This window comes from Cetorhinus maximus, chromosome 21 (genome assembly GCF_964194155.1).
Source record: "Cetorhinus maximus chromosome 21, sCetMax3.hap1.1, whole genome shotgun sequence".
Lineage (NCBI taxonomy): Eukaryota > Metazoa > Chordata > Chondrichthyes > Lamniformes > Cetorhinidae > Cetorhinus > Cetorhinus maximus.
Window position 1 is genome coordinate 3,555,192 of NC_135899.1, and position 25,054 is coordinate 3,580,245.

The 25,054-nt window shown below is 46.8% G+C and overlaps 1 protein-coding gene across 2 annotated transcripts in view; it reads left to right on the forward strand.

The window, feature by feature from the left end:
- Nucleotides 1–25,054, forward strand: part of LOC144695595 (zinc-binding protein A33-like) — a 186,107-nt gene that overhangs the window by 3,007 nt on the left and 158,046 nt on the right. The window contains exon 6 of one of the 2 annotated variants that reach the window (XM_078566494.1): nt 9,602–10,353. The exons of the other annotated variant lie outside the window; for it this stretch is intronic. Coding sequence (XP_078422620.1) covers nt 9,602–10,119 — 518 coding nt within the window. The 3' untranslated portion in view covers nt 10,120–10,353. Of the gene's footprint in view, nt 1–9,601; nt 10,354–25,054 lie in introns of those variants that run through there. 2 annotated transcript variants of the gene reach the window in all.

Sequence of the window (25,054 nt, forward strand, 5' to 3'; positions counted from 1 at the left end):
ACAGGTCAGTGATGGCTGGAGGGGCTTCGTGGGACAGGGAGTTTGGTAGCAATGGCAGGGCTTTCAGTCCCCCTCGCATCTTTGGAGAAAAGAGCAGTGTTAACATTTCAGATCAATGATTCAGAGCTGAATAAAATTAGGAATGTAAAGAAAGCCAAAAGGGGCGGTTTGGGGCTTAACAATGTCAAAAGGCAAAGTTTGTGACAGGGTGGAGGACAGCAGAGATTAAATGATGAAAAGTTTCAGAGTACAAAAGCCAAAGGGAGTGGTAGTGGGTAAAGTAAAGGATCAAAATTTGTGGCTGGATGATGTGTGGATGGCTGGATAGCAGCGGTCTGAATGAAAAGTAATGGAATAAAGAAGGAAATGAAAAAAGCACACCAGAGAAAGAGAACCTAAAACAAAATGTAGGCAGAGGATCTAATCTAAAATTGTTGAATTCAGTGTTGAGGTGAGAAGGCTGCAGAGTGCTGAGTCGAATGATAAGCTGCTGTTCCTCAAGCTTCTCTTGAAATAAATTACAACACTGCAGGAGGCCGCGGATGGAAAGGTCAGAGTGGGAGCAAAATGTCAAGCGGCAGGAAGCTCGGGGTCATGTTTGTGGACTGAATACTGTTTTGTAAAAAGCACACCTAAATCACTTTCACTTCGATGGAGTGTTTGGAGCCTTGGATGATGAGAATAGAGGAGGTGAAATGGCAGGTGTTGCATCTCCTGTGCTTGGATGGAAAGATGCTGCAGGAAAGGGAAGGGGTATTGGGGGTGACCGAGGAGTGGATCAGTGTATCACAGAGGGAGCGGTGTCTTCAGAATCCTGAAAGGGGAGGGCAGGGGATGTTGTGTTTGGTGATGGAATCAGGCTGAAAGCGGGGTAAATGGTGGAGGATGATCTACTGAATACAGATGTTCGTGGATGGAAGGTGAGGACAATGGGTACCCTATCATAGCTATGAGTGGGAGGGAAACGGGTGAGAGCAGAAGTGTGTGAAGTAGATCGGACATGGTGGAGGATCATGTCAACCATGGTGGGGAGAGTCCTCGGCTGAGGAAAAAGGCAGACAAATCGGGAGTCTTAGCACTCAAGGTTCAAACAGATGTGATGGAGATGGAGTAACTGGGAGAATGGAGTAGAGTTGTACAGCAAACAGGGTTTGAGAGAGTGTAATCAAGTTAGCTGTGGGAGTCAATGAGCTTGTCGTGAATATTAGTGGATATCTTATTCCCAGAAATAGAGACAGAGAAGTCAGAGGAGTGAAGGGAAGAGTTAGAGATGGACCAGGAATGTAAAATGAGGCTGGAAATTACATATATACTAACATACGAATTAGGAGCAGGAGTAGGCCATTTGGCCCATCGAACCTGCTTTGCCATTCAATAAGATCATGGCTGATCTGATTTCGGTCCTTATGGCCTCAACTCTACATTCCTGTCTACCCCCTTTGAATCCCTTATTCGTCAAGAATCTAACTACCTCTGCCTTAAAAATATTCAATGACCCTGCCTCCACTGCTCTCTTTAGATGAGATGTCTGTCGTAAACAGGAGACCCCTTATTTTTAAACTGCATGCCTCAGTTCTAGTCTCGTATGTTACCCTCGACACCATGTAGTCTCATCTTGTACAGTAACCTTTGAAATACCTTGTGAAATGCCTTCTGGAAATCTAAGTACAACAGCAGCAGCAGTGGGAGATGTTAGTGTCGTGGTCCATTTCGTGAGACTAGTAATCCTCAAGCCCATTCTAATGCTGTGGGGACATGGGTTCAAATCCCACCGTGCCCGCTGGTGGAATTTAAGTTCAATGAACAAATTGGGAACATAAAGCTAGTCTCAGAAATGTTTTAGTTCATTCATTCATGTGGGTGTCGCTGGCTAGGCCAGCATATATTGCCTATCCCTAATTGCCCTTGAGAAGGCGGTGGTGAGCTGCCTTCTTGAACCACTGAGGTCCTTGTGGCGTAGGTACACGTACAAAGCTGTTAGGAAGGACGTGCCACGATTTTGATCCAGCGACAGTGAAGGAACGATGATATATTTCCAAGTCAGGATGGTGAATGGCTTGGAGGGGAACATCCAGGCGGTGGTGTTCCCATGTATCTGCTGCCCTTGTCCTTCTAAATGGTAGCGGCTGTGGGTTTGGAAGGTGCTGCCTAAGGTGCTGTCAAAGGTTACTAAGAATATATTTGTTGCAATGCATGGATGTCATTTTGTTGATGATCTGCAAACATGGTGATGTCGGTTTGCTGTGTCCAGGTGTTTTTTTTGCTTTTGGAGGGAGTGGGCTGTCTAAATGGAGTACCGCTATCTTGAATGCGGCTTTGAAAATTATTGTTCTGGAAATTTGCCCTCCGCACAAATCTGGCCATGATCCCTGATCAGAATAATGAGCTTAGTGCATGTTTGAGGAGGCCCTTCAAATTGAGCTCACTTTTATAGATGAACCGGCCCTGATAGGCAGGTTTAAAACTTCCAAATATTAAAAATATTTAATTTGCTAAGGAAGTGATGAACGTAAACCAGTGAAACTAATCAATATTCTAGTTCATTTTTATGATATTTTCAGGGATTTCAAACCAGATTAATCACAGATACAGAATGAGTCTTAATAAAAATGTTTATATTTTGTGACCATAAAAAGTTGTCACGTAGAAGGAGGAGATCATTCGGCCCATTGTTCCTGTGCTGTCTCTTTGGTGGAGCTATCCAATTATCCACTTCCCTCCTCTTTCCCTTAGAACCAAAGAAAGGTTTCAGTGCAAAAAGAGGCCATTCAGCCCATCCTATCTGTGCCAACCAAAAAAGAGAAAAAAAACTAGCCGCTCATTATCATCCCACCTTCCAGCATCTGGTCCATAACCTTGCAGGTTACAGCACTTCAGATGCAGATCCAGATACATTTTAAATGAGTTGAGTATTTCAGCCTCAACCACCAACTTAGGCAGTGAATTCCAGATGCTCATCACCCTCTGGGTGAAAAAGGTTTTCCGCATGTCCCTTCTAATCTTTCTGCTAATCACCTTAAATCTATGCCCCCTGGTAATTGATCCCTCAGCTCTAGTCTTTCAAGTCTTTCCTGTCTACACTATCTAGGCCCCTCATAATTTTGTACACCTCAAATTAGGTCACCCCTTATCCTCCTCTATTCTAAGGAAAGCAATCCTAACCTATCCAATCTCTCATCATAGCTGCAGTTTTCAAGCCCTGGCAACAATCTTGTAAATCTCCTCTGCACTCTCGCCAGAGTAATTATATTCTTCCTGTAACGTGGTGACCATAACTGTGCACAAAATTTCAGCTGTGGCCTAACCAGCGTTTTATACAGTTCCATCATCCCTATAGTCCTATAAACCTTTCCCTGCAAGTATTTAATCCAATTCTTTTTGCAATGTTCCTGTTGAATCTGTTTCCACTATATTTTCAAACAGTGCATTCCAGGTCACAACTCGCTGCGTAAAAGTAAAATATTTCCTCATATCGCCTCTGCTTCTTCTGTGAATCACCTTAAATCAGGTCCTCTGGTTACCAAACCTTCTCCCCCCAGAAACATTTTCTCCTCATTTACTCTATCAAAAGCATTCATGATTTTGAGCACTTCTATCAAATCTCCACTTAACCTTCTCTGGAAAAGGAGAACAACCTCAGTTTCTCCATCTGTCCATATAACTGAAGGCCCTCATTATTGGAACATTCTCGTCAGTCTCCTCTGCACCCTCTCCAATGCCTTGAAATCCTTCCTAAAGAGTGATGTCCAGAATGGAACACAGTGCTTCAGCTGAGGCCTAACCAGTGGCTCATTAAATTTTAAAACACTCTGCTTGTTTTTCACTCTATTCCTCGAATAGTAAAGCCAAGTTTTTATTAACAGTCATCGCAACGCTCCCCGGCACCTTTAAAGATTTGAGTATATACACCCATGTCTCTTAGTTCCTGCATCTCCTTTAAAATTGTACCACTTTGTTCATATTGTCTGATCTCATTTTTCCGACCAAAATGTATCACCTAACATGTCCCTGTGTTAAATTTCATTTGCCCTGTGTCTGCCCATTTCACTGTCTATCCCTGTCTTCCTGAAGCCTGTTACTATCCTTTTCATTGTTTCCTACATTTGTGAGTTTTCAATCATCTTCAAACTTTTAAATTGGACCCTGAATACCCCAAGTTCGGTTTATTAACATATATAGCAAAAAGATCAATGATCCTAATACCGACTCCTGGAGAACACAACACTCCGGTCTGAAAAACAACTGTTCACCACTATTTTCTGCTTTCCATCTCTTAGTCAAATTTACATCCATTCCTTTTAATTCCATGAGTTTTAATATTGCTGACAAGTCTCATGTGGGACATTGTGAAATGCCTTCTGTAAGTCGTTAAACACATCGATCGCACTCCCCTCATCAAACCTCTTCACTACTTCATCAAGAACACAATCAAGATGTTTGCCTTTACCAAATCCATACTGACTTTATTATTTATTTGTGTGTTTATGTATTTTATTTTTAATCGCATACTTTTACAAAGGCCAAAACATTCTCTCTCAGATATTTGTCTCTACAAGTTTCCCCGCATCCGATGATGGATTGACTGGCCTGTAATTGTCGGGTTTACCCCTCCTCCCTTTTTTAAAACAGTGCGTAACATTTGCAATCCTGCAGTCCTCTGGTACCTCCTGTCGATCCAAGGAGGATTGGAAGATTGTGGGCAGAGGATCCACAATTTCCACCTTTTCTTCCATCAGTAACCTGGGATGCATCCGATCCAGAAGAAATTCCTCCTCATCTCCATTTTAAATGGGAGACCCCTTATTTTTAAACTCTGCGAGCTGGTTCTAGATTTCCCCATGAGGGGAAACATCCTCTCAGCATCGACCCTTTCAAATCACCTTAGAATGTGATACTTTCCAATAACTTCAACTCAGACTTTTCTAAACTCCAAAGGTATTGACCCAACCTGCTCAAGGTTTCCTCATAAGACAACCCCTTCATCCCAGGTTAGTAAACGCTTCTGAACTGCTTCCAATATAAATATATTCTTTATTAAGTAACGAGACCAAAACGTTACACAGTACTTCAGGTGCAGTGTCACCAATGTCCCGTAGAATTGTAGCAAGATTTCCATATTTTTATACTCCAATCCCCTTTACTAAAGACCAACATTCCATTTGCCTTCTTAATTTCTTGCTGTACTCGCATGCTAATTTTTTCTGATTCATGTACAAGGACACTCAGATCCCTCTGTGCTGCAACATTATGCAGTGCCTCTCCATATAAATAATATTTTACTTCTCTATTCTTCCTGTCAAAGAGAGTGACCTCATATTTTCCACATTGTACTCCATCTGCCATATTTTTATACTCAATCTCTCCATATGTCAATTTGCATACTTTGTATCCTCCTCACAACTTGTTTTCCTACTTATCCTTGTAGCATCAGCAAATTTGGCGACAATACAGTCAGTTACTTCATACAAGTCATTAAAGTAGATCATAAATATTTGAGGCCCTAACACTGATCCCTGTGATTCTCCATTAGTTACAGTTTGCCAACCTGAAAGTGACCCATTCATCCCAGCTCTCTGTTTTGTGTTAGTGAGCTAATCCTCTATCCATTCTAATATATCATGCGCAATACCATGTGCTCTAATTTTGTGCAGCTTGTCAAATATTTTTTGGAAATCCAAATTTACTATTTCTACTGGTTTCTCTTGTTACACCTCCAAAGTACTCCCGTAGATTTGTTTAACACATTTTCCTTTTCACAAAACCATGTTGTCTCTGCCTGATTGTGTGATCATTTTCTAAATGTCCTGCATCTACCTCCTTAATAATGGATTCTGGCATTTTCCTAATGAGAGACGTTGGACTAACTGACCTACAGTCTCTTGCTTTCTGTCACCCTCCATCCTTGAATGGTGATGTGACATTTGTAGTTTTCCAATCCACTGGGACCTTTCCACAATCATGGAAATTTTGGAAGATTACAGTCAATGCATCCACTATCTCTGCAGCTACTTCCTTTAAAATGCTAGGGTGCAGGCCTTAGGTCCAGGGGAACTGTCAACCTTTTAGTCCCAATAGTTTTCCTAGTACCTTGTCCCTAGTGATTGTGATTGTTTTAAGTTCCTAGCTCCCTCCCCTCCACCGCCCGCCCTGGGTTTTCTGCTATTCTTGGGATGCTTTTTTGTCTTCTACTGTGAAGACTGATACAAAATACATGTTCAAAGTCTCTGCTATTTCCTTGTTTCCTAGTCTCACCCTCTAAGGGACCTTAGCTACACTCTCCCTTTTTAGATCATTGTAGAAGCTTTCATTGTTTGTTTTCATATTCCTTGCTAGTTTTCTCTCACACTCTAATTTGTCCCTTTTTATTACCATTGTTGTCATTCTTTGCTGGTTTCTTAAAAAATCCCAATATTCTGGGCTACCACTAATCTTTGCAGCATTGTACATCTTTTCTTTCAATTTGATATCATCCTGAACTTCCATTGTTATCCACGAACAGTGTATCCTTTCCATGTACTCTTTCTTTCTCAATAGAATAATAGCTTCTTGAGAGTTATGAAATATATCCTTAAATATCTGCCACTGTCTCTCTACTGTCTAACCTTTTAACCTATTTTCCCGTTCCACCTTAGCCAACTCTGTCTTCATAACCTTGTAATTGTCTTTAATTGTCTTCTCACCTTGAATGTGGAATTCTATCATGTTACGATGACTCTTACCAAATTGATCCTTTACTATCAGGTCATTAATTACTCCTGTATAAATACTTATTACCACATCTAAAATAGCCTGTGCCCTAGCTGGGTCCAGAACATATTGTTCAAAGAAACATTCTCAAATACAGCAGAAACTCATGCCCCAGTCTACCATTGCCAGTTTGATTTGTTCAATATATTTGAAGATGAAAATTTCCCACGTTTATTGCCGCCTCTTTCTGACAGGTCTCCATTATTTATTGATTGATACTCTATCTTACAGTGTAGCTACTTTCAGGAGGCCAAGAAGCATTCCACCAGTGACTTCTTTCCTTTACTATTTCTAATCTCCACCCAAACTAATGCTACATTTTGATTCTCTAAACAAAGGTCATTTCTCACGACTGCACTGATCTCATCCTTTATTATCAAAGCTACCCACCTCCTTTCCTTACTTCCTGTTCTTCCAAAATGTCAAACATCCTTGCATATTTAGGTCCCAGCCGGAGTCACTTTGCAGCCATGTCTCTGTCATGGAGATCATATCACACTCATTTATTCCTATTTATGTTATCAATTGATCCATCTCCTTATGAAAGCTGTGTGCATTCTGATGAAGAGCCTTTCATTTTGTACTTTTTACGATTATCCCTACTCTGACCTTATTTGCTGTTGCACTGTTATGTTTGCAGATGACACCAAAATAGGTGGGAAAGTAAGTTGCAATGAAGAAATAAGAAATTTACAAATGGATATGGACAGGTTAGGTGAATGTGCCAAAATTTGTCAGATGGAGTTTAACGTGGATAAGTGTGAGGTTATCCATTTTTGTCAGAAGAATTAAAATGCGACTTATTATTTAAATGGAGAGAAACTTCAGAATGCCTCAGTGCAGAGGGATCTGGAGGTCCTCGTGCATGAATTGCTGAAAGCTAGTATGCAGGTACGGCAAGTAATAGGGAAGGCAAGTGGACTTTTGGCATTTATTACTAAAGGAATAGAGTATAAAAATAGGGAAGTGTTGTTGTAACTGTACAAGGCATTGGTGAGACAGCACCTGGAGTGCTGTGCACAGTTTTGGTCCCCTTACTTGAGGAAGGATGTAGTTGCACTGGAGGCGGTTCAGAGGAGGTTCACTAGATAGATTCCAGAGATGTGGGGCTTGTCTTATGAGGAGAGATTGAGCAGTTTCGGCCTTTTCTTGCGAGAGTTTAGAAGGATGAGAGGAGATCTAATTGAGGTATATAAGATGCTAAAGGGGATAGACAAAGTAGACATGGAGCAGATGTTTCCCCTTGTGGGGCATTCTAGAATGAGAGGCCATAGTTTTAGGCTAAGGGGTGGTAGATTTAAATCAGAGATGAGGAGGAATTACTTTTCTCAAAGGGTCGTGAATCTGTGGAAGTCACTGCCTCAGAGTGCAGTGGATGCCAGGACGCTAATTAAATTTAAGGAGGAGATAGTAATTAATTGAAATGTTATGGGGAGAGGGCGGGAAATTGGTGTTGAGGCTGAAAGGAGATCAGCCATGATCGTAATGAATGGCAGGGCAGGCTCGAGGGGCTGAATTGCCCACTCCTCCTAGTTCTTATGTTCGTACACTCTGTCCCTTCCTGTCACAATCTTGTTAGCATTACTCGGCACTATTGCCTTGTCCTTCCTTTTAAACTTTTGTGAACACTGCCACCGACACTATTTAGTTTAAAGCTCTCAGTCTCCTTCTTCAGTTCTCTGCCCGAAGGCAGGTCTGACCCACAGCACCGCAATCTCCACCACGTGTAGGGTAAGGAGACAGGTCCCAAATCCATCCCACCGGAACGACGATTGATCACCCTGCTGTTCACACCAACCTGACTCACATCGTTCATCCAGCCAAGGAGGCTGAGTCACTATGGCAACATGCACTTCTCCATTCATGTTATAGCCTGGAACTATAAATAGTGATGGTCAAGGCTCCAATTTTAATTCTATCGCATAGAATCTTTCCCACTTTTACCACCTGCCATTCGCAGGATTTACAAGTTGATCCTCAACCTCTTCAGTTGTGTTACGAACACACATTCCTTGGCTATCAAGTCCTGGAGTGGGGCTTGAACCTGGAGCTTCTGGCTCAGAGGCAGGGGCATTGCCCGCTGTGTCACAAGATCTCCAAAGCTCTCACTGCAGCACTATTTGTACAATTCACCAGGAGCCTGGTCCCAGTGCAGTTCAGGTGAAGGCTGTCCCAGTGGTGCAGCTTCCTCTATCCCCAGTACTGGTGTCAGTGTCCCATCCATCAAAACACTTTCCCATTTGTTCTGTAAAATATTTCCATGCCTGTGGGAAATTTGCTGGAGTAGTTTGTACGTAATTTTCATACCATAATCACACACACAGGCAACCATTCTTATACACACATAAAAATAGTCCCATACTCACAGTCACACGCCTGCCCATACACACACACATGCGTGCACACCGATTTGCAGAAATATTTGTCGACGCAGACACACTCATACCCCCAATCCGACAGAGTGAGTTTCCTCAATCAGTAATCTGCTCAGCAGCGTGGTGGGTGTTTGAATCCCAGATATTGTAAATCCCTTTTGTGATGCATTAAACTGGGAACAGTATTTATTTTAACATTGAGGCTCCAGTTCCAGCTTTTGCTCATTTTCTTATTTCTATCCCCACACAATCCCACAGAGCTGAGGAGGGTGGGTGTAATGTTTGATATTTCCAGAAGCTGTGACCTCCCTCTGTGGAAGTCCCAGTGTTTTCTGCTGTTGTCAGATTCTCATTTCCTCCCCTCAGGGCGGCTCTTTTTCATGTTGAACAAGAGGAAAACAAATCAAAAACGGTCAAATCGATGAAAGTCTCTCCCCCGATCCCCAGCGAGTCTCTAATTCTCTGCTTTTCTCTCCCAGTCTCTGTGACCCTGGATGTGGAAACAGCGAATCCCGAGCTCGAGGTGTCTGAGGATCTGAAGAGTTTGAAATGGACCCGGAACCGGAGGAGTCTCCCTGACACCGGGAAGAGGTTTACAGTCTGGCTCTGTGCCCTGGGATCAGAGGGATTCACATCGGGGAGACATTACTGGGAGGTGGAGGTGAAGGGGAATCGGTGCTGGAGTCTGGGAGTAGCCGCAGAGTCTGTGAAGAGGGACATGGTCAGTCTGAGCCCGGAGACTGGATTCTGGACCATTGAGCGGTTTGAGGATGAGTTTTATCTCAACTCCTCTCCTGGATCCCGTCTCCCTGTCGGTCAGATCCCCGGGAAGGTGGGAGTTTATCTCAGTTTTGAGTCTGGGACAGTTTCATTTTACAGCGCGGACACCAAGTCCCATCTCCACAGCTTCACTGGGAATAAATTCACTGAGAAACTTTATCCTTTCTTCAGCACTTGGGATGAAAACCAGTTTATGAGAATCTGGGTCCGATTCTGAACCGGATCCGGAAAAGAGGCGGGACCTGACGTCATCCCTGACATCACAGTGACTTGACCTCGTGATTAGGGTCAGCAGCAGAGGTTAGGGGTTGGAGGTTAGAAACCACCATTGACAACAGGTTGTCACTAAATGTGTCATTTAATCTCCAAATTGTAAAATCCCAATCAGACTGTAAATAAAACCAATACAAATATCAATGTCAGATGATTAAAATAAAATGTAAATTAAATATCCTGTGTGTCTCCTTCCTTCATTTACTCCCTGCTTCAGTCAGTCAAACCACCCAGTCCCATCCTCCATCTCTTCACCTGTTTCCCAGTCTGTAGCTGGGGTTTTTTCTGGGTTTCCATTTCTCCCTCTGCACCCACACTTGATTCCAACAAAAACAAAATATGCTGGAAAAACTCAGCAGTCCTCGCCGGACTGGAAACATTATCTCTGTCTCTCTCTCCACGGATGTTGTTAGACCTGCTGAGTTTTTCCAGCACTTTTTGTTTTCGTTTCAGATTTCCAGCATCCGCAGTATTTTGCCTTGATACCAACGCTTGTTTTGTGTCCGGTGAAAATTCCCCCCAGCTTGTTTAACTTTCCCTTGCAGTTCATTGTAGTGCCGATTACAGCCAGAAGATGGTGATGTTGAGCTGTACAAAGATCAGTCAAGTTTTACAGCGCAGTATCGCCACCTGCTGCTGGAGACATGGGACTGGCGGCAATACCATCGACACCCACCTGAACCGCCGCCATGTCCTGAGATTGGGTTCATCTATCTCAGACACCTGGGGTGGGACTTGGTTCTTAGAAAGGCTGTTACATACTCTAGTATTTCTATAACAATTGCTGCAACTGGATCGGAAGTCCCAGCTGAAAGTGCCTCAAACAGGGAAAGTGTGCAGAGATCTTCGCGGACAGCAGCGATGCGCACAGTATCACCGCTGATCGGAAAATGAGGCCTATTGAGTCTTCTTGCCCTCAGTGAAGTGAGTCTCCATCTCATCATCTCCTTTAACCAGCTGCTGCTGGAGAAGGAAACAGAGTGTGGTTGGTACAATCCACCCCAGGGGCTCACATCCCATTTCTGCTGGAAGTTGAATGGTTTGCACTGCCTTCCCTGTAAGGAGGAAGGGCATGTCCACAGTAACTTTCCTGGTGCCCAGCTGGCAAAAAAGCTGAGGTGGCAGGGGATGGTGCCATCCCTGTGTCAGGAGGGAAGGCTGCATGATCAATGGCAGAGGCATTCATCGGAAAGGAGGGATCGTCCTTATGGAAGAAGGATGTGTCCGAATAATAGCACCTGGAGGTGGATTTCCTGGATGTTCTAGTACAAATCCGGCTCCTTTCCCAGAAGAGGAATGTGGAGGTGGAGACCTCTGGGGCAGGTGGGGTGTATTGTATTGATGATATGACCTTTGTGCCGTTGTTTTGGGTAAGCAGACTTCTTGATTACATTAGTTGATGGAAGGTAATGACATTTCCGTGGTACCGTTGTTCCCTGATTGACTGACTGCTATGTCCAAATCCATTTGATGAGTCACTGTTTTTTCACTAAATGTTCAAATTAACTCTTTGCTTGTTCAGCTCCAATAGCTGTTTGGCAATAAAGACCAAGACCAAAAACAGAAATATCTGGAAAAACTCAGCAGTTCTGCGGAGAGGGATACAGTTAACGTTTTGAGTCCGAATGACTCTTCATCAGAAACCAAGACAGGCTTCTTCAGATAGAGTTTAATTAAAACTCTGCAGAGCAAACTTGCCTCACCTGTTTTCCCTTTTATTCTTTCGGGCAACCAATTAAACTAAATTAAGTAAATGAGGGGCAAATTAAAAGATCAGCCCCTTAATGAGTTATTGTAAAAAGAGAAACTAATCTTAAAGGAAACTTAAAAACATTAAATAAAAATGTGATTTAAGGGGTTAATAAAGCACTTGTGTCCCTGTGATGCTCACCGGGCAGGGATGGCCTCGATCGTGCCGGCGGACACCATGTGTTCCCTCTCCAGGAACACCCGGCCGTGAACATAGCTGCGGAAGAGGGGCAGACTGTCGGGTCGGTGTGACCCTCTCGGTCACCCGCTGCCTGGACCTGTTGATGGCCAACTTGACCAGGCCCAGGAGAAGGTTGCCTCCAAGCCCCCACTCTGCACTGGGTGCCTGTCGATCAGGAGCGTGGGGCTGAAGTGTAAACTAAACAAAAGTAAAAGGATTTTTAAGAAACTAGAAAGGGGCACAGCCGAGTACAACTCACGTGGCCCATGGACTTCACAAGGCTGCAGGCATCTTGGGAGTCTGTGAACCAACGCAACCGATGGTTGTACAGGACTGCCACGTGCAACACCCTCCACCCCAGGTCCCCAATGGTAAGGGGGAGGACTCCCATGTAGCGAGTCCCCCACTGGGGACCTTCATTGCTGGACAGCAACGTGGCACTCCAGGGCATGTCCAGGCGGCAGTGAGGGCAAAGAGGTAGAGGTTGTGCAGCAGTAGCCCGTACAGGAAACACCTCCGCACCAAACAAAATGGCACGGAGGGCATTTCCGTGAAGCAGCTTGGGTTGTGGGTCTCCAGCTTCCGAGGGAGGGTTTGGGACCTGGGGCCAATGTGGAATTCCGTCTAAGCAGGGGTACGCTCAGACAGGAGTCCACCGCGTACCTGCGCCTCCTGGAGCCCACGGGTGTCGTCGGGGGCCGGGCACCGACCTGCCTGGGGTCTTGGATGACATCAGCCGCGAGCCGGATGTCCACCGCCACACGAAGCGTCAACTCCTGCGGGATCATCCAGCCCGTCCCTTCGCCAGCCAGCACGTTCTCGACTCTGGTCACCCTGGCTGCCTCAGCCCTCTCCTCCGCCAGCCTCCTGAAATCATAGCGGTGGAGGCGAGGATTCATGAACAGCGGCTCCCTGATGACAACCGCTATTCCTGACGGTGGAGAGCTGCGGTGAGGCCGCTGCGCTCCAGACTTTGATCAGGCCATGGTAAAAGACGGACAACGCCTGCACGGAGCTCCCAAGGCCCCTCAGGTCGATGAACAGGAGCCGCACGTCATAATTCAGGCCGTGCACCTGGTGGAAGAAATACATCGCCAGGGTACGCCATCTCAGAGTGGGCTCGACGTAAGGGTATCGCTGCAGGGCCTGAAGGCAGAAAGTCACCACCTGGGTGCGTAGGCACACCAGCACCTGACCGACTTCCCTAAGCGGGAGACTCAGAACCTCAGCAGGGACCCGGTGCAGTCTTTTGTCCCAGAAGAAATTTATAAGCTTTCTCTGGATTTTCTTCGTCAAAGTTCGGGCGAGGGGTCAAAGTGATCAGCTGGTACCACAGCATGGCATCAATCAGCTGGTTTATGACCAGCATTCGACCCTCAGTCCTGTCCAGCGCCGCAGGCGAGCGGTGACTTTGGTCTCCAGCTCCTGCCAGTTTGCCGGCCAGGATTCCTCAGTAGCGCAGAGGTGGACCCCCGGGAGAGGAGGCTGGTCCTGCTCCAGGTGAAAGGCCTGAGCTCCTTATCTAGGGTGTTCATTTGTCACGGGCCGACCAGGAGTCAAAAACACTTGTCCCAGTTGGGGACACGGCAGAGTAGACCCCCTGGCTCTCGCGCATCCTCCGCAGGTCAGCCGGGACAGTGAACATGGGGAGCACCTCATTGGTGTAAGCTGAAAGGACCACACCAATGCCCGGCCCGCGCAGAACCAATCCCGACAACCTCCTCCGCAAGAGGCGCAGGAAAGGCTCCACGCAGATAGAATGCAATCGGCCAGACAGGCGGCAACCCTGACACACTCTTCTCCTAAAGTGAAGGGGCGCCGTCAGGTACCCGTTAACCTTCACTAGACACTCTGCGGCAGCATACAGAAGTCAGATCCGGGAGACGAAATTCGTCCCGAACCCAAATGCTCGCAGAGTCCCGGATAAATATTCGTGATCCACCCTGTCGAACACCTTCTCCTGGTCAAGGGATAGGAAGGCACTCGACAGACCAGGCCTCTGGGATAGGTGGATAATGTCCCAGGCCAGATGGATGTTATCAAAAATGGTCCGGCCTGGGACGGTGTAGGACTGGTCAGGGTGGATCATGTGGTCCAGCACAGTGCCAAGGCCCTGGCAAAGATCTTGTAGCCCATGCTGAGGAGGGAGACTGGACGCCAGTTCTTAAAGAGGCTGAGATTCCCCTCATAGGCTACAGGGCAATGACCGCCCTGCGCCACGAAAGGGGCATCTCCCTGGTTGTGAGGCTCTCCCCCCCGGACCCCCCGCATAGGACATCCTAAAATGCCCTGAAGAGCTCCATGGTCAGCCTGTCCAGCCCCAGGGATTTGCCACTGGAGAGGCTGTCGAGGGCGGCGGTCAGCTGTCCCCGACTGATAGGGGAGTTAAGCTTTCCAGCGAGGTCCTCCCACAGAACTCTGCGAGCTTCCTCGCTGGACAGATCCGGAGAGAACAGGGCGGTATAATAAGGGTGTGAGCCCTTCTGCCCTCCGGATCCGAGATGAGGGATCCGTCAGCGTAAGGAGCTACTGATGGACCCCGTGCCTTTTTCCAGCGAGTAGAAGAAGGGGGAGCCACGGTCCAGGCCCTTAAGGAACTGGATCCGTGACCTCACGTGCGCCGCGAGACCCAACGAGTTGCAGGCTCCGTTCTCCTCATCGTACACCAGCCGCAGGGCCGGGTCCGCATCAGGCTGACCAAGACGTGCCTCCAGGTCGAGCACCTCTCTCCCCAACTCCTTCATCCTGGATTTCCACCTCTTGCTGACCCCCTCATGTACTCCTGACAGAAGACACAGTCGTGACTCTTGCCCACATCCCACCATAGCCTCAAGGAAGGGAAGCCTCCCCGCTTCCTTCTGCAGCCAGCCCAGAAATGACGGAATGAGTCCAGGAACTGCTCATCCTCCAGCAGCAGGTTGTTAAAGTGCCAGTACACAGACCCTGTCTGAGTACAGAACGGACGGAGTTCTGCCCACACCAGACAATGGTCTGAGTGCGACACATGCAGCACGGAGGCTGACAGAACGCAGGACACGTACGCCTCAGGAAGGTAAAGGCAGTTGAGTCTGGTTGCTCCGGCTCCAGGCCTCATGAAGGTGTAAGTGCTGAAGTCAGGATGAAGATGTCACCAGGCGTCCACCCAGTTGAAGAACCTGATCAGGCCCTTCAATTTCCTCATGCCTAACAAGCACAGCGGGGCACTGAGTCGGTCCCTGGCCTCGAGGGCACAGTTAAAGTCTGCACCCCACCCTCCCGAGGACAATGCACTCGCCCATGTCGATGGAGGCAAGGTGAGTGGACACTTCGTCATAGAAGTTCGCAGGGGAGTGTACACAGGCGCCATGTTGAAGCGCTGCGCCCCCTAGGTGCACATGAAGGTGCAACAGCCAGCCTGGCACACGGTCCTTGACCTCCAATATCTCCAGCTGAAAATGTGGGGCCAACAATACAGCCGCCTCACCGGAATTGGAGGCTGGGTGACTCAGGTAGACCACCCCTGCCCCCAACCAGTCCGCCTCCCCTCAACCCCCCCCAACCCACTCCAGGAGCCACGTAGCTTTGTCCCCCAGAACAGTTTGGGTTTCCTGCAGGAAGCACACCGCATACTTCCTGTCCCTGAGGACCGACAAGTTCTGGAACCTGCGTTATGCGTCCCTGCTGCCATTGATCTTGAGGCTAGCTATGGTTGCCTTCATTGTCATAAGTATTGAAACCCATCACAAACACCTCTTTATTGCAGGAAGGAGAGGAGTACTAATCCTTCTTCTCCTTCAGGAGCCCAACAAGAAACATATGGACCCTCCGCTTGGCATTCTGGTCCAGCTCGGGGACCAGAACACCAGCGGAAACGAATGCCACTAATCCAAGGCCAACTGAAGCCTGTCTCAGTCACCACGATTACTTGCAAGAAAGCCCTGGAGATCCTCAACGGGGATGAGGGGGGAGTCGACAGTGGGGACAAGAGCCCCCATCACCTCACCTGGCTCCAATGACTCAAGGGTTGTTGGCGGTGCAGGCTATTGATGTCACCTGGTCCTCCAGGTCGTCACCTCCAGCTTCTGACCCGTCCCCTGCATTGAGTGCAGGGGCTGATTCAGAGCCACCAGCTGGCTCTATCTCCAACTCGATCCTAACCTCCCCAGGTCAAGGCCAGAGGAATCCTCTCTGCGGCAGCAGCTCAGAACCCTACTCCTCCCAAGGCACCAGGTCGCCCAGCGAGTCTGGAAAAAGCTCCAGACCTAGGATGGAGGTGCACAGTGCCAAAGGCTGACAGGGAGCAGCGAGGCCCTCCTCTCCCCCGCCCCCTGATAACTCAGCACTCAGGGCAATCAAGGGGGTGTCGCAGTCCCCTGGCAGGCCAGATGGTATCTCCGGGGTGCAAGGTGGGTCAGGGTGGGGCATCACCACAAGGGCGATATCTTCACCGACCCCCGAGCGACCCTGCTCAGGGGTCCACTGTGATGTCTCAGGGTCTCTATTGACCCCCAGAGGGCAGCACGAGGCGGCAGGGCCCTCCCACTCCGAGGGGTGGTGCCTCTTCCGGGGCAGGCTGGGGGGGGCCAGGGAGACCTCCACCCGTGAGGCCTCTGTCCACATGTCGACCTTCCCCGGACATACTGCCTCTGGGGGTTCCGGCAGGTTAATTCTTTTTGAGTATTACCACTGGCTCGGGTTCGCGCACCCCACCACCGCCAGACCTGGGAACTCACGCAGGGGACGACGCGGGCCCAGCACTTGGCGCTGAGGTGCCTACGGGCCCAGGAGCATGCGCTGTCACACTGCCGGGAACGGAATGTTTTTCCTAGCCAGTGCCTAGAGGTGTCTGGGGTCCAGGCTTGATCTGGGGGGGCCGCCTTGATGTGCTTGCCCAAGTCCACGTCTTCTTCTGGCACGGGTTCTCCCCCACCACACCTTCCCAGCAACCGAGGTGGCACTAACTGCCGGCTCCACCTTCCCTTGCGGGGAGGGCGATGGAGTTGTGGTGCGACGAGGTGGGGTGGTGCTAGCCGCAGCCCCCTTGGTGTTGCTGGCAGCCTTGAATGCGGAGCGCCGCACACTGTCCACCGCCCAAAAGAATGGCAGGTGGCCCCCTCATGCTCAACGTTAAAGCCCTCCTCCGTGCACTCCTCCAGGCCAGGCGGATGAAAACCTCGCACCGCAAGGAGTACACATGACGGAGGGCCACCTCCTTGAGGCTGAGCGGGATCGGTGCCACCTCTGACCGCACCTCCCCCAGTTGATGGAGATGGGGGAGGAGGAGCTCACTGGGGATGAGGGTGGATAAGGTGAGTCTCTGGACAGAGGCCTCGAATGGGTCCACTGCCAGATGTGCCCTGCCCACAGTGAGCCCCTTCTCAGGGGCCAGGTGCCCTTGACCGCCTGCTCGGTCCTCAAGAAAAATACAGCCTCGCCGCACTTTTTCGAGGTGGAGGCTATGCCTGAGGGGCTGACGACCCTAGCCATAGCCTTGATGCACGCCTCAATGGTCATTTCAGGGTGGGTATAGCTCTTGACCCCGAAATGTCTTGCCAACATATTAAAGAGTGATGGGGCCACAGGAGCAGCAGCAGGAGCCGAAGAGGCCACTGCTCCCTCATAAGCGGCTCTGGGTGGCCTCACCACTGGCGAAGGTGGTGTCACCATTGGGTCTAAGAACTACACCCCAAAATCCCAATAACAACAGAAATGATGGGGGGTGGGAACAAAAGGTCACAATGTGCTCCCCCTCAGGTGTAGGGTGTAAAGAGATGGAAGAAGAGGGAGAGGAGGGCGCAGGAGGAAGGATAAAGGCACAGGGTGGGTGGGTGCCGCTGGTCGGTGGTTGGAAGGTGGGGTGGGAAATGAAAGGGTGCCTTGACTGTGCCTCCCCTTGAGACAGACAGTGGGTGCGGGGAGAGGGTGTCTTCCCCCTAGGCAGCCAGGACTGCCAGGCACAATGTCACTCACACCGATGTTACTCTTCACCAGGTAGCCCCAGCTAGGCTGGACTCCAACAACTGGCAGGGGTAGGGGTGGGGTTGATACCAGATGTTCTCAGATCAGCCATGATCTTATTAAATGGCAGAGCAGGCTGGAGGGGCTGAATAGCCTACTCCTGCTCCTTGTTCGTATGAGGTCAAAACATGTGCGTGGGTTTGAAATTATATTCCATAAATTTCCCAGTTGGAGGGGATTCCAATCCTACATGGCAGCATCTTCCAAACCGCGACCTCTACCACCTAGAAGGACAAGGGCAGCAGATGCATGGGAACACCAGCACCTGGAAGTTCTTCTCCAAGCCACACACCATCCTGACTTGGAAATATATCGCCGTTCCTTCACTGTCGCTGGGTCAAAGTCCTAGAACTCCCTCCCTAGCAGCACTGTGGGTGTACCTATACCACATGGACTGCAGCCATTTAAGAAGGCAGCTCACCACCGCCTTCTGAAGGGCAATTAGTGATGGGCAATAAAAATGCTCAGCAATGCCCGGGTCCCATGAAAGACAAAATAACAAAAAAAGTAAGAGTGCACCAACAAATAAGATCAAAGTGAGGAAAAATGGCGAAAAAGACACAACTAAAGGTTCTTTATCCAAATGCAGACAGTACTTGTAACAAGATGGATGAATGATAGCACAAATATAAATAAATATGTATGATATGATGATAGCCATTACGGAGACATGTTTGCAAGGTGACTAAGGCTGAGACCTGAATATTCAAGGGTATTTGATATTTTGGAAGGAGGTGGGCTGGCTGAGTTAACAAAGGATGGGATTCCGACAGTTGTGAGAAATGATCTTGGTTCAGAATATCAAGACATAGAATCAGTTTGGATGGAGATAAGAAACATTAGAGGAAAGGAGTCACTGGCGGGAGTGGTTTATAAGCTCCCAAACAGCAGCTACACTGTGGACAGAGTATAAATCAGGAAATAATGAAGGCTTGTAAGAAAGGTGGTGAAATAATCATGGATGAAAAAATTTGCAAAGGTAGCTGGAGGGTAGGCTCATACAGTGCATTTAGGTCAATTACCCTGGACCTGATGGCCTGCATCTTATAGTCTCAAAAGAATTGGCTGCAGATATAGTGGATGCATTGGTTATAATCGCCAAAAATTCCCTAGGTTCTGGAAAGTTCCCAGTGAACTGGAAAAGTGCAAATATGGCATCATTATTGAAGAATGAAGGGAGACAGAAGGCAGGAAACTATAAACCAGTTCACCGAACACCGGTCATTGGGAAAATGGTAGAACCCATTATTAAAGAGGTTGTAGCAGGGCAGTTAGAAATCATAATACAGTCAGGCAGAGTCAACGTGGGATAGAATTTTCGGATCGGCAGACCCAGGAGCAACCGGGGAACGGGCTGCCACCCGCGATAGGCCCCCAACGCGATTTCACACTGGCTGGCCAATTAACAGCCAATCAGCATGAAAGGTGCGCTGAAAGGCTCAGTGTTGCTGGGGTGAAGACAAGAAGAGGGCGAGCACTGAAGTCAGCGCCGGGGGAGCGTGAAGGCAAAGAGCTGCCTCAAGGAGCTGTCGAATTTAAACTTAATAAAGACAGAATTTAAAATCTGGAAAACATCTCCACGCAGCAGAATGAGTCACCAGTGCGTGGGTGTTATAAAAACTTTGTGCATAGATTTTTAAAAATTTAATGACGGAAAGCTCATCCCGCCCTCGGATGAGGTTTCCTGAAAAATGCAAAGACCGCCTAGTCAATACGCCCACTCGCCAACCATAAGGTTGGGCGGGCAGCAAAAAAAATCCCTGTTAATGGATACTTTAATGGCCTTAAAAGGCCCCTTACCTGTCGGCGGGCGCGCTGCTGACTCTCATGCATGCCTGCCAAGTGAAATATTGTGCAGGTGCGGAATGAGGTCGGGATGCTCGCCCGACTTCATCACGCGCTATTTCACGCTTGAACGTGTCGGGCACATGCCCACACACCAAGCGGAAATTTCTGCCCATGGTTTTGTGAAACTGAAATAACGCACGGGGTTAGTAAAGGCGTACCAATAGATGCAGAGTATTTAGATTTCCAAAAGGCATCTAATAAAGTGCCACATGAAAGGCTAGTGAACAAAATAAGAGCTCGTGGTTTTGGGGAGATATATTAACATATGAATAGAGGATTGGTTGATTAACAGGAAACAGAGCATCAGGATAAATGGGTCATTTTTAGGTTGGCAAACTGTAACTAGTGGAGTGCCACAGGAATCAGTGCCGGGGCCTCAACTATTTATGATCCATATGAATGACTTGGATGAAGAGACTGCCTGAATTGTAGCCAAGTTTGATAACAATACATAGGTAGGAAAGCAAGTTGTGAGGAGGATGCAAAGGTTCTGCAAAGGGACATAGGTTAATGGAGTGGGCAAAACAATTGGCATACAGAGTATAATGTGGGAAAATATGAGTTGTCCGCCTTGGCAGGAAGAATAGAAAAACAAAATAATATTTGAATGACAAGCGACTGCGGAATGCTGTGGGATCTGAATTCTTTGTACTTGAATCGTAGGAAGTTAGTGTGCAAGTAATTAGGAAGACAAATGGAATGTTGCCCGTCATTGCAAGGGAGGTTGATTATAAGAGTAGGGAACTCTTGCTACAACTGTACAGGGCTTTGGTGAAACCACACCTGGAGCACTGTGTAATGCTTTGGTCTCCTCAGTTAAGGAGGCATGTACTGAATTCACAGAACCTTCACTAGGCTGATTCCTGGGATGAAGGGGTTTGTCTTATGGGGAAAAGTTGAGCCGGTTGGGCCTATACTCATTAGAGATTAGAATGAGAGGTGATCACCTTATTGAGACATAAGATTCTAAGGGGGCTTGACAGTGTAGTTGCTGAGAGGATGTATCCCCTTGTGGGGGAGTCTAGAACTAGTGGACTTTGTTTAAAAATAAGGTTTCACCCATTTAAGGCTGAGGTGAGGAAGAATTTCTTCTTTAAGGGTCGTTTAGTCTTTGGAATTCTCTTCCCCAGGGAGTATTGGAGGCTGGGTGTTGGAGGGGGGTGGGTGCGCAGGGGTGGGCAGACAGGAAAGTAGAATTGAGGACACAATCAGATCAGCCATGGTTTTATTGGATGGCAGAACAGGATCAAAGGGCCAAGTGGCCTACTCCTGCTCCCATTTCTTATGACCCTATGTTTAACTCAATGTTGATTCCAGAAGGCTGTAGAGTGCTGAGTCAAAAGGTGAGATGCTGTTCTTTGAGCTTGTGCTGAGCTTCACTGGAATACTGTTGGAGGCTGGGGATGGAAGGGTCAGAGCAGGAGCAAGGTGGAGAATTAAAATGACAAGCAACTGGAAATCACGCCTGCGGACTGAACGGAGGTGTTCTACAAAACGGTCATCCAGGCTACTTTTGGTTTCCCCAGTATAAAGGAGACCACATTGTGAGCAGCGAATATTGTATAGTAAATTGAAAGAAGTAAATCGCTGTTTCACTTGGAAGGTATGTTTGATGGTGAAAAGGGAGGAGATATAAAGACAGATGTTCCATCTTCTACACTTACATGGAAAGGTGCCGTAGAAAAGGAAGCAGGTATAGGAGTGACGGAGGATTCCCTTTTAACAAAGTTTGGCTTGAATCTACCTATAGTTTTGTGTCATGGCCATCAGGTGGCTCTGAGTCAACTCTACTTCCTCAATATTCTCCTATCTGGCGGACATGTTGGTGACAGGGTGACCAACTATCCTTTATTTTAAGGGATTGTCCCTTATTTGGCCCCTTTGTCCCATGTTGCTTAAGGAAAACCTTTTTTTCCCCCATATCTCTAGGACAACCTGTGGGCCTGGGAGTCTCAGTTGAGTGATTGCCCACCTTAAATGTATTTTCCCTTCTGTGGATTACATGAATAATCAATTTTATTTTTAAATGTTACTGTTCATTAGGTAAATTCCTCGTACTAGGACCTGATGATCCAGTTGTAACTACAGCAGGTGAAGATGCTCTCCTGGAATGTCAGCTTGCACCAGATATATCCGTCAGGAACATGGTGGTGAAATGGCTTAAATCAGGTCTTGATTCACCAGTACATGTGTACAGGAATGGAAAAGATGACATTGTTGCTCAACACAGGGATCACAGAGGAAGGACAGAACTGTTTAAAGATAAACCGACCAAAGGAAAGATTTCTCTTCAAATAAAGAACACAACAGTATTTGATCAAGGAAGATATACATGTTTAGTTGATGACAAAACCGATTCTGAAACATTTACACTTAGAGCAGAAGTTGTAGGTTAGAAAATACTTACTGCACATTAATACATTTGGAGAAATAATATGTTTGTCTTTTTAAACTCCTGTTTAAATTACAAATACTTAAAAGATAGTTTTATTTAGCAGTTGGTGTGATATTTGATTTAATTAATAGTTCTACATGCCCATGCTCCCAGTGGTAAAGCTCCACTCAAGGGATGTGGGTGATGGGACAATAACATTCTCAGGATCATGAGATTTGTCCTGTAGTAACAGCTGATCATGCAATAGAAAATTTCATGAGGAATTCATTATCAGCACTGGCTTGTTAAAGAAAAGATTCAGAAAAACAGAAACTAAAGGATCTTCAAATTAAGTATGTTTGTTTACTATGGATTAAGTAAGAACACACTGGTGATAACATTCATTTTCTATTTATGATTCAATTCCTTTCTTAATTTAAATAGATGAAGGTTAATGTTGGATCTGTCTGTTTCAGCCTTAAATATATTAAACGATGGAGCATCCACAACCCTCTGGGATAGAGAATTCCAAAGATTCACAACCCTAGAGTAGTTTCTCCTCATCCTAGTAATAAATGAACATTCCCTTATTCTGAGACTCTGCCCCCATGTTTTAGACTACCCGGCCAGCAGAAACAATCCCTGTGTCTACTCTGTCGAAGATACTGTGAAGAGGTTTACAGAGTCTCTCTGTGTATTGGGATCAGCGGGATTCACATCAGGGAGACATTGCTGGGATGTGGAAGTGGAAGTGGCCGGGAGTCGGAGCTGGAGCCTGGGCATAGCTGCAGAGTCTCTGGAAAGGAAGAAAGTGATGAGTCTGAACCCAGAGAATGGATTCTGGATCATTGAGCGGGTTGGGAATCAGTTTAATATAAACTCCTCTCCTGAATCCCCTCTCCCTGTCAGTCAGATCCCCGGGAAGGTGGGAGTTTTTCTCAGTTTTGAGTCTGGGACAGTTTCATTTTACAGCACGGACACCAAGTCCCATCTCCACAGCTTCACTGGGAATAAATTCACTGAGAAGCTATACCCTTTCTTCTGGACTAGGGATGTAAACCAGTTTCTGAGAATCTGCTCCGGTTCTGACTCAGACCGGCCACAACATCCCTGAATGACTTGACCTCATGATTAGAGTCAGGAGCAGAGGTCAGGGGTTGGGGGTTAGAAACCACCATTGACAACAGATTGTCACTAAATGTATCATTCAATATCTAAATTATACATTATGAAATCTCAGTGAGACTGTAGATAAAACCAATACAATTGTAAATACCAGAAGTTTAAAATAATAAGTAAATTAAATATCTGTCTCTCTCCTTCCTTCACTTACTCCCTGCTTCAGTCAGTCAAACTGCCCAGTCCCATCCTCCATCTCTTCATCTGTTTCCCAGTCTGTAGCTGGGATCTTCTCTGTGTTTCCATTTCTCAATGTGTACCCAAAACACAAAAACCTGAGAGGGAAATTCATTGAAGTTTTTTTTGCTATATCTTAAACTCTGTAAGTCTGTACTCACAGATTACTTATTCATTGAGACTTTAACCATCAGGCAACAGGAGACAGCCTGCTGAAGTAATTCAGGAAACTTTACTTAAGTTATAAAGTTATACTTAACAAAACAGGGCAGCAACTTTGCAGGCGTACTACTGTTCTTGCTTCCCAGTTCAGCTTACAATGCAGCTTGACACTTGGATTTCCTCTCTGTACTCCTGTACAGGCTCTGTGACCTTCAACTTCAAACTTGAGGCATGTGCCTTGGCCACTAAAAGCTGCTGCTTATTAACCCATTCCAAAACACAACCCACAGCCTGACTAGCACTATCTCTGAACTTTGATTGGTCCAGGTGGTGCATAATTGGATTCTGTTTGGCTAGGTGAATCATGTATGGTGCATGGTCACTCACTGAATACTCTGAGCTCATTGTCTTGGGTTTTGCTTAATTGGTGTAACTTCCTAATTAAGTCAGACACATCTTACAGTGTCTGCTGATTAAATCAGTCTCTTATCAATGACTGTCTGCTTTTAGAAGCCAACTGCTAGGTGATGTGGCTATGGTGTTTGGAATGAGCATCAACTGCAGCTGGAGGATCACCAACTCGGTGAAAGATGCTCTTTGGTCTGCCTGAAACTTGTTGGTGCAAAGAGTTGTCCCTGACTGAGTGTTGCAGACTGGCACATTCCAATGCCCAGGACTATGTGCTGAGGGACGCACTAAAGCTTGGGGCGGCCGCCACAAAGGCGCAATGGGAAAGGTCGCTGTCTAAGATCTTTCTGCCATAGTGCACCGAGGGGCTGGGAATTGCATAGACCCCTCGGGCTGTATGTCTCACAAGGAATGTATGTAGCGAAAGCTAAATGTATCATAATTGTATTGAAACACCTCAGTGCAACATGATCTATGTCGATAACTTGAATACCATTGCACTGTTTGTCTGTAATGACCATGTTGAAATGTCTGTAATGTTCATTAATTGTAGTGAAGCACCTCATGATCTATGCGGAAAAGTTGAATATGATTGCACTTTTTATGATGGCCATAGAAATATTTTGTAATGTTCTTTCAGATATTTTATGAATAAAGTATATTTTTCCGAAAAAAAAGAGGAATGAGCTACTTCACTTTTAAAACAAATCACAGATCTACTTATAACTTTAAGCAAAGCAATATTGAACGAATACAGGGGATTACACAGAACTAATACTTAAAGATCCATACAGAGTGTATAAA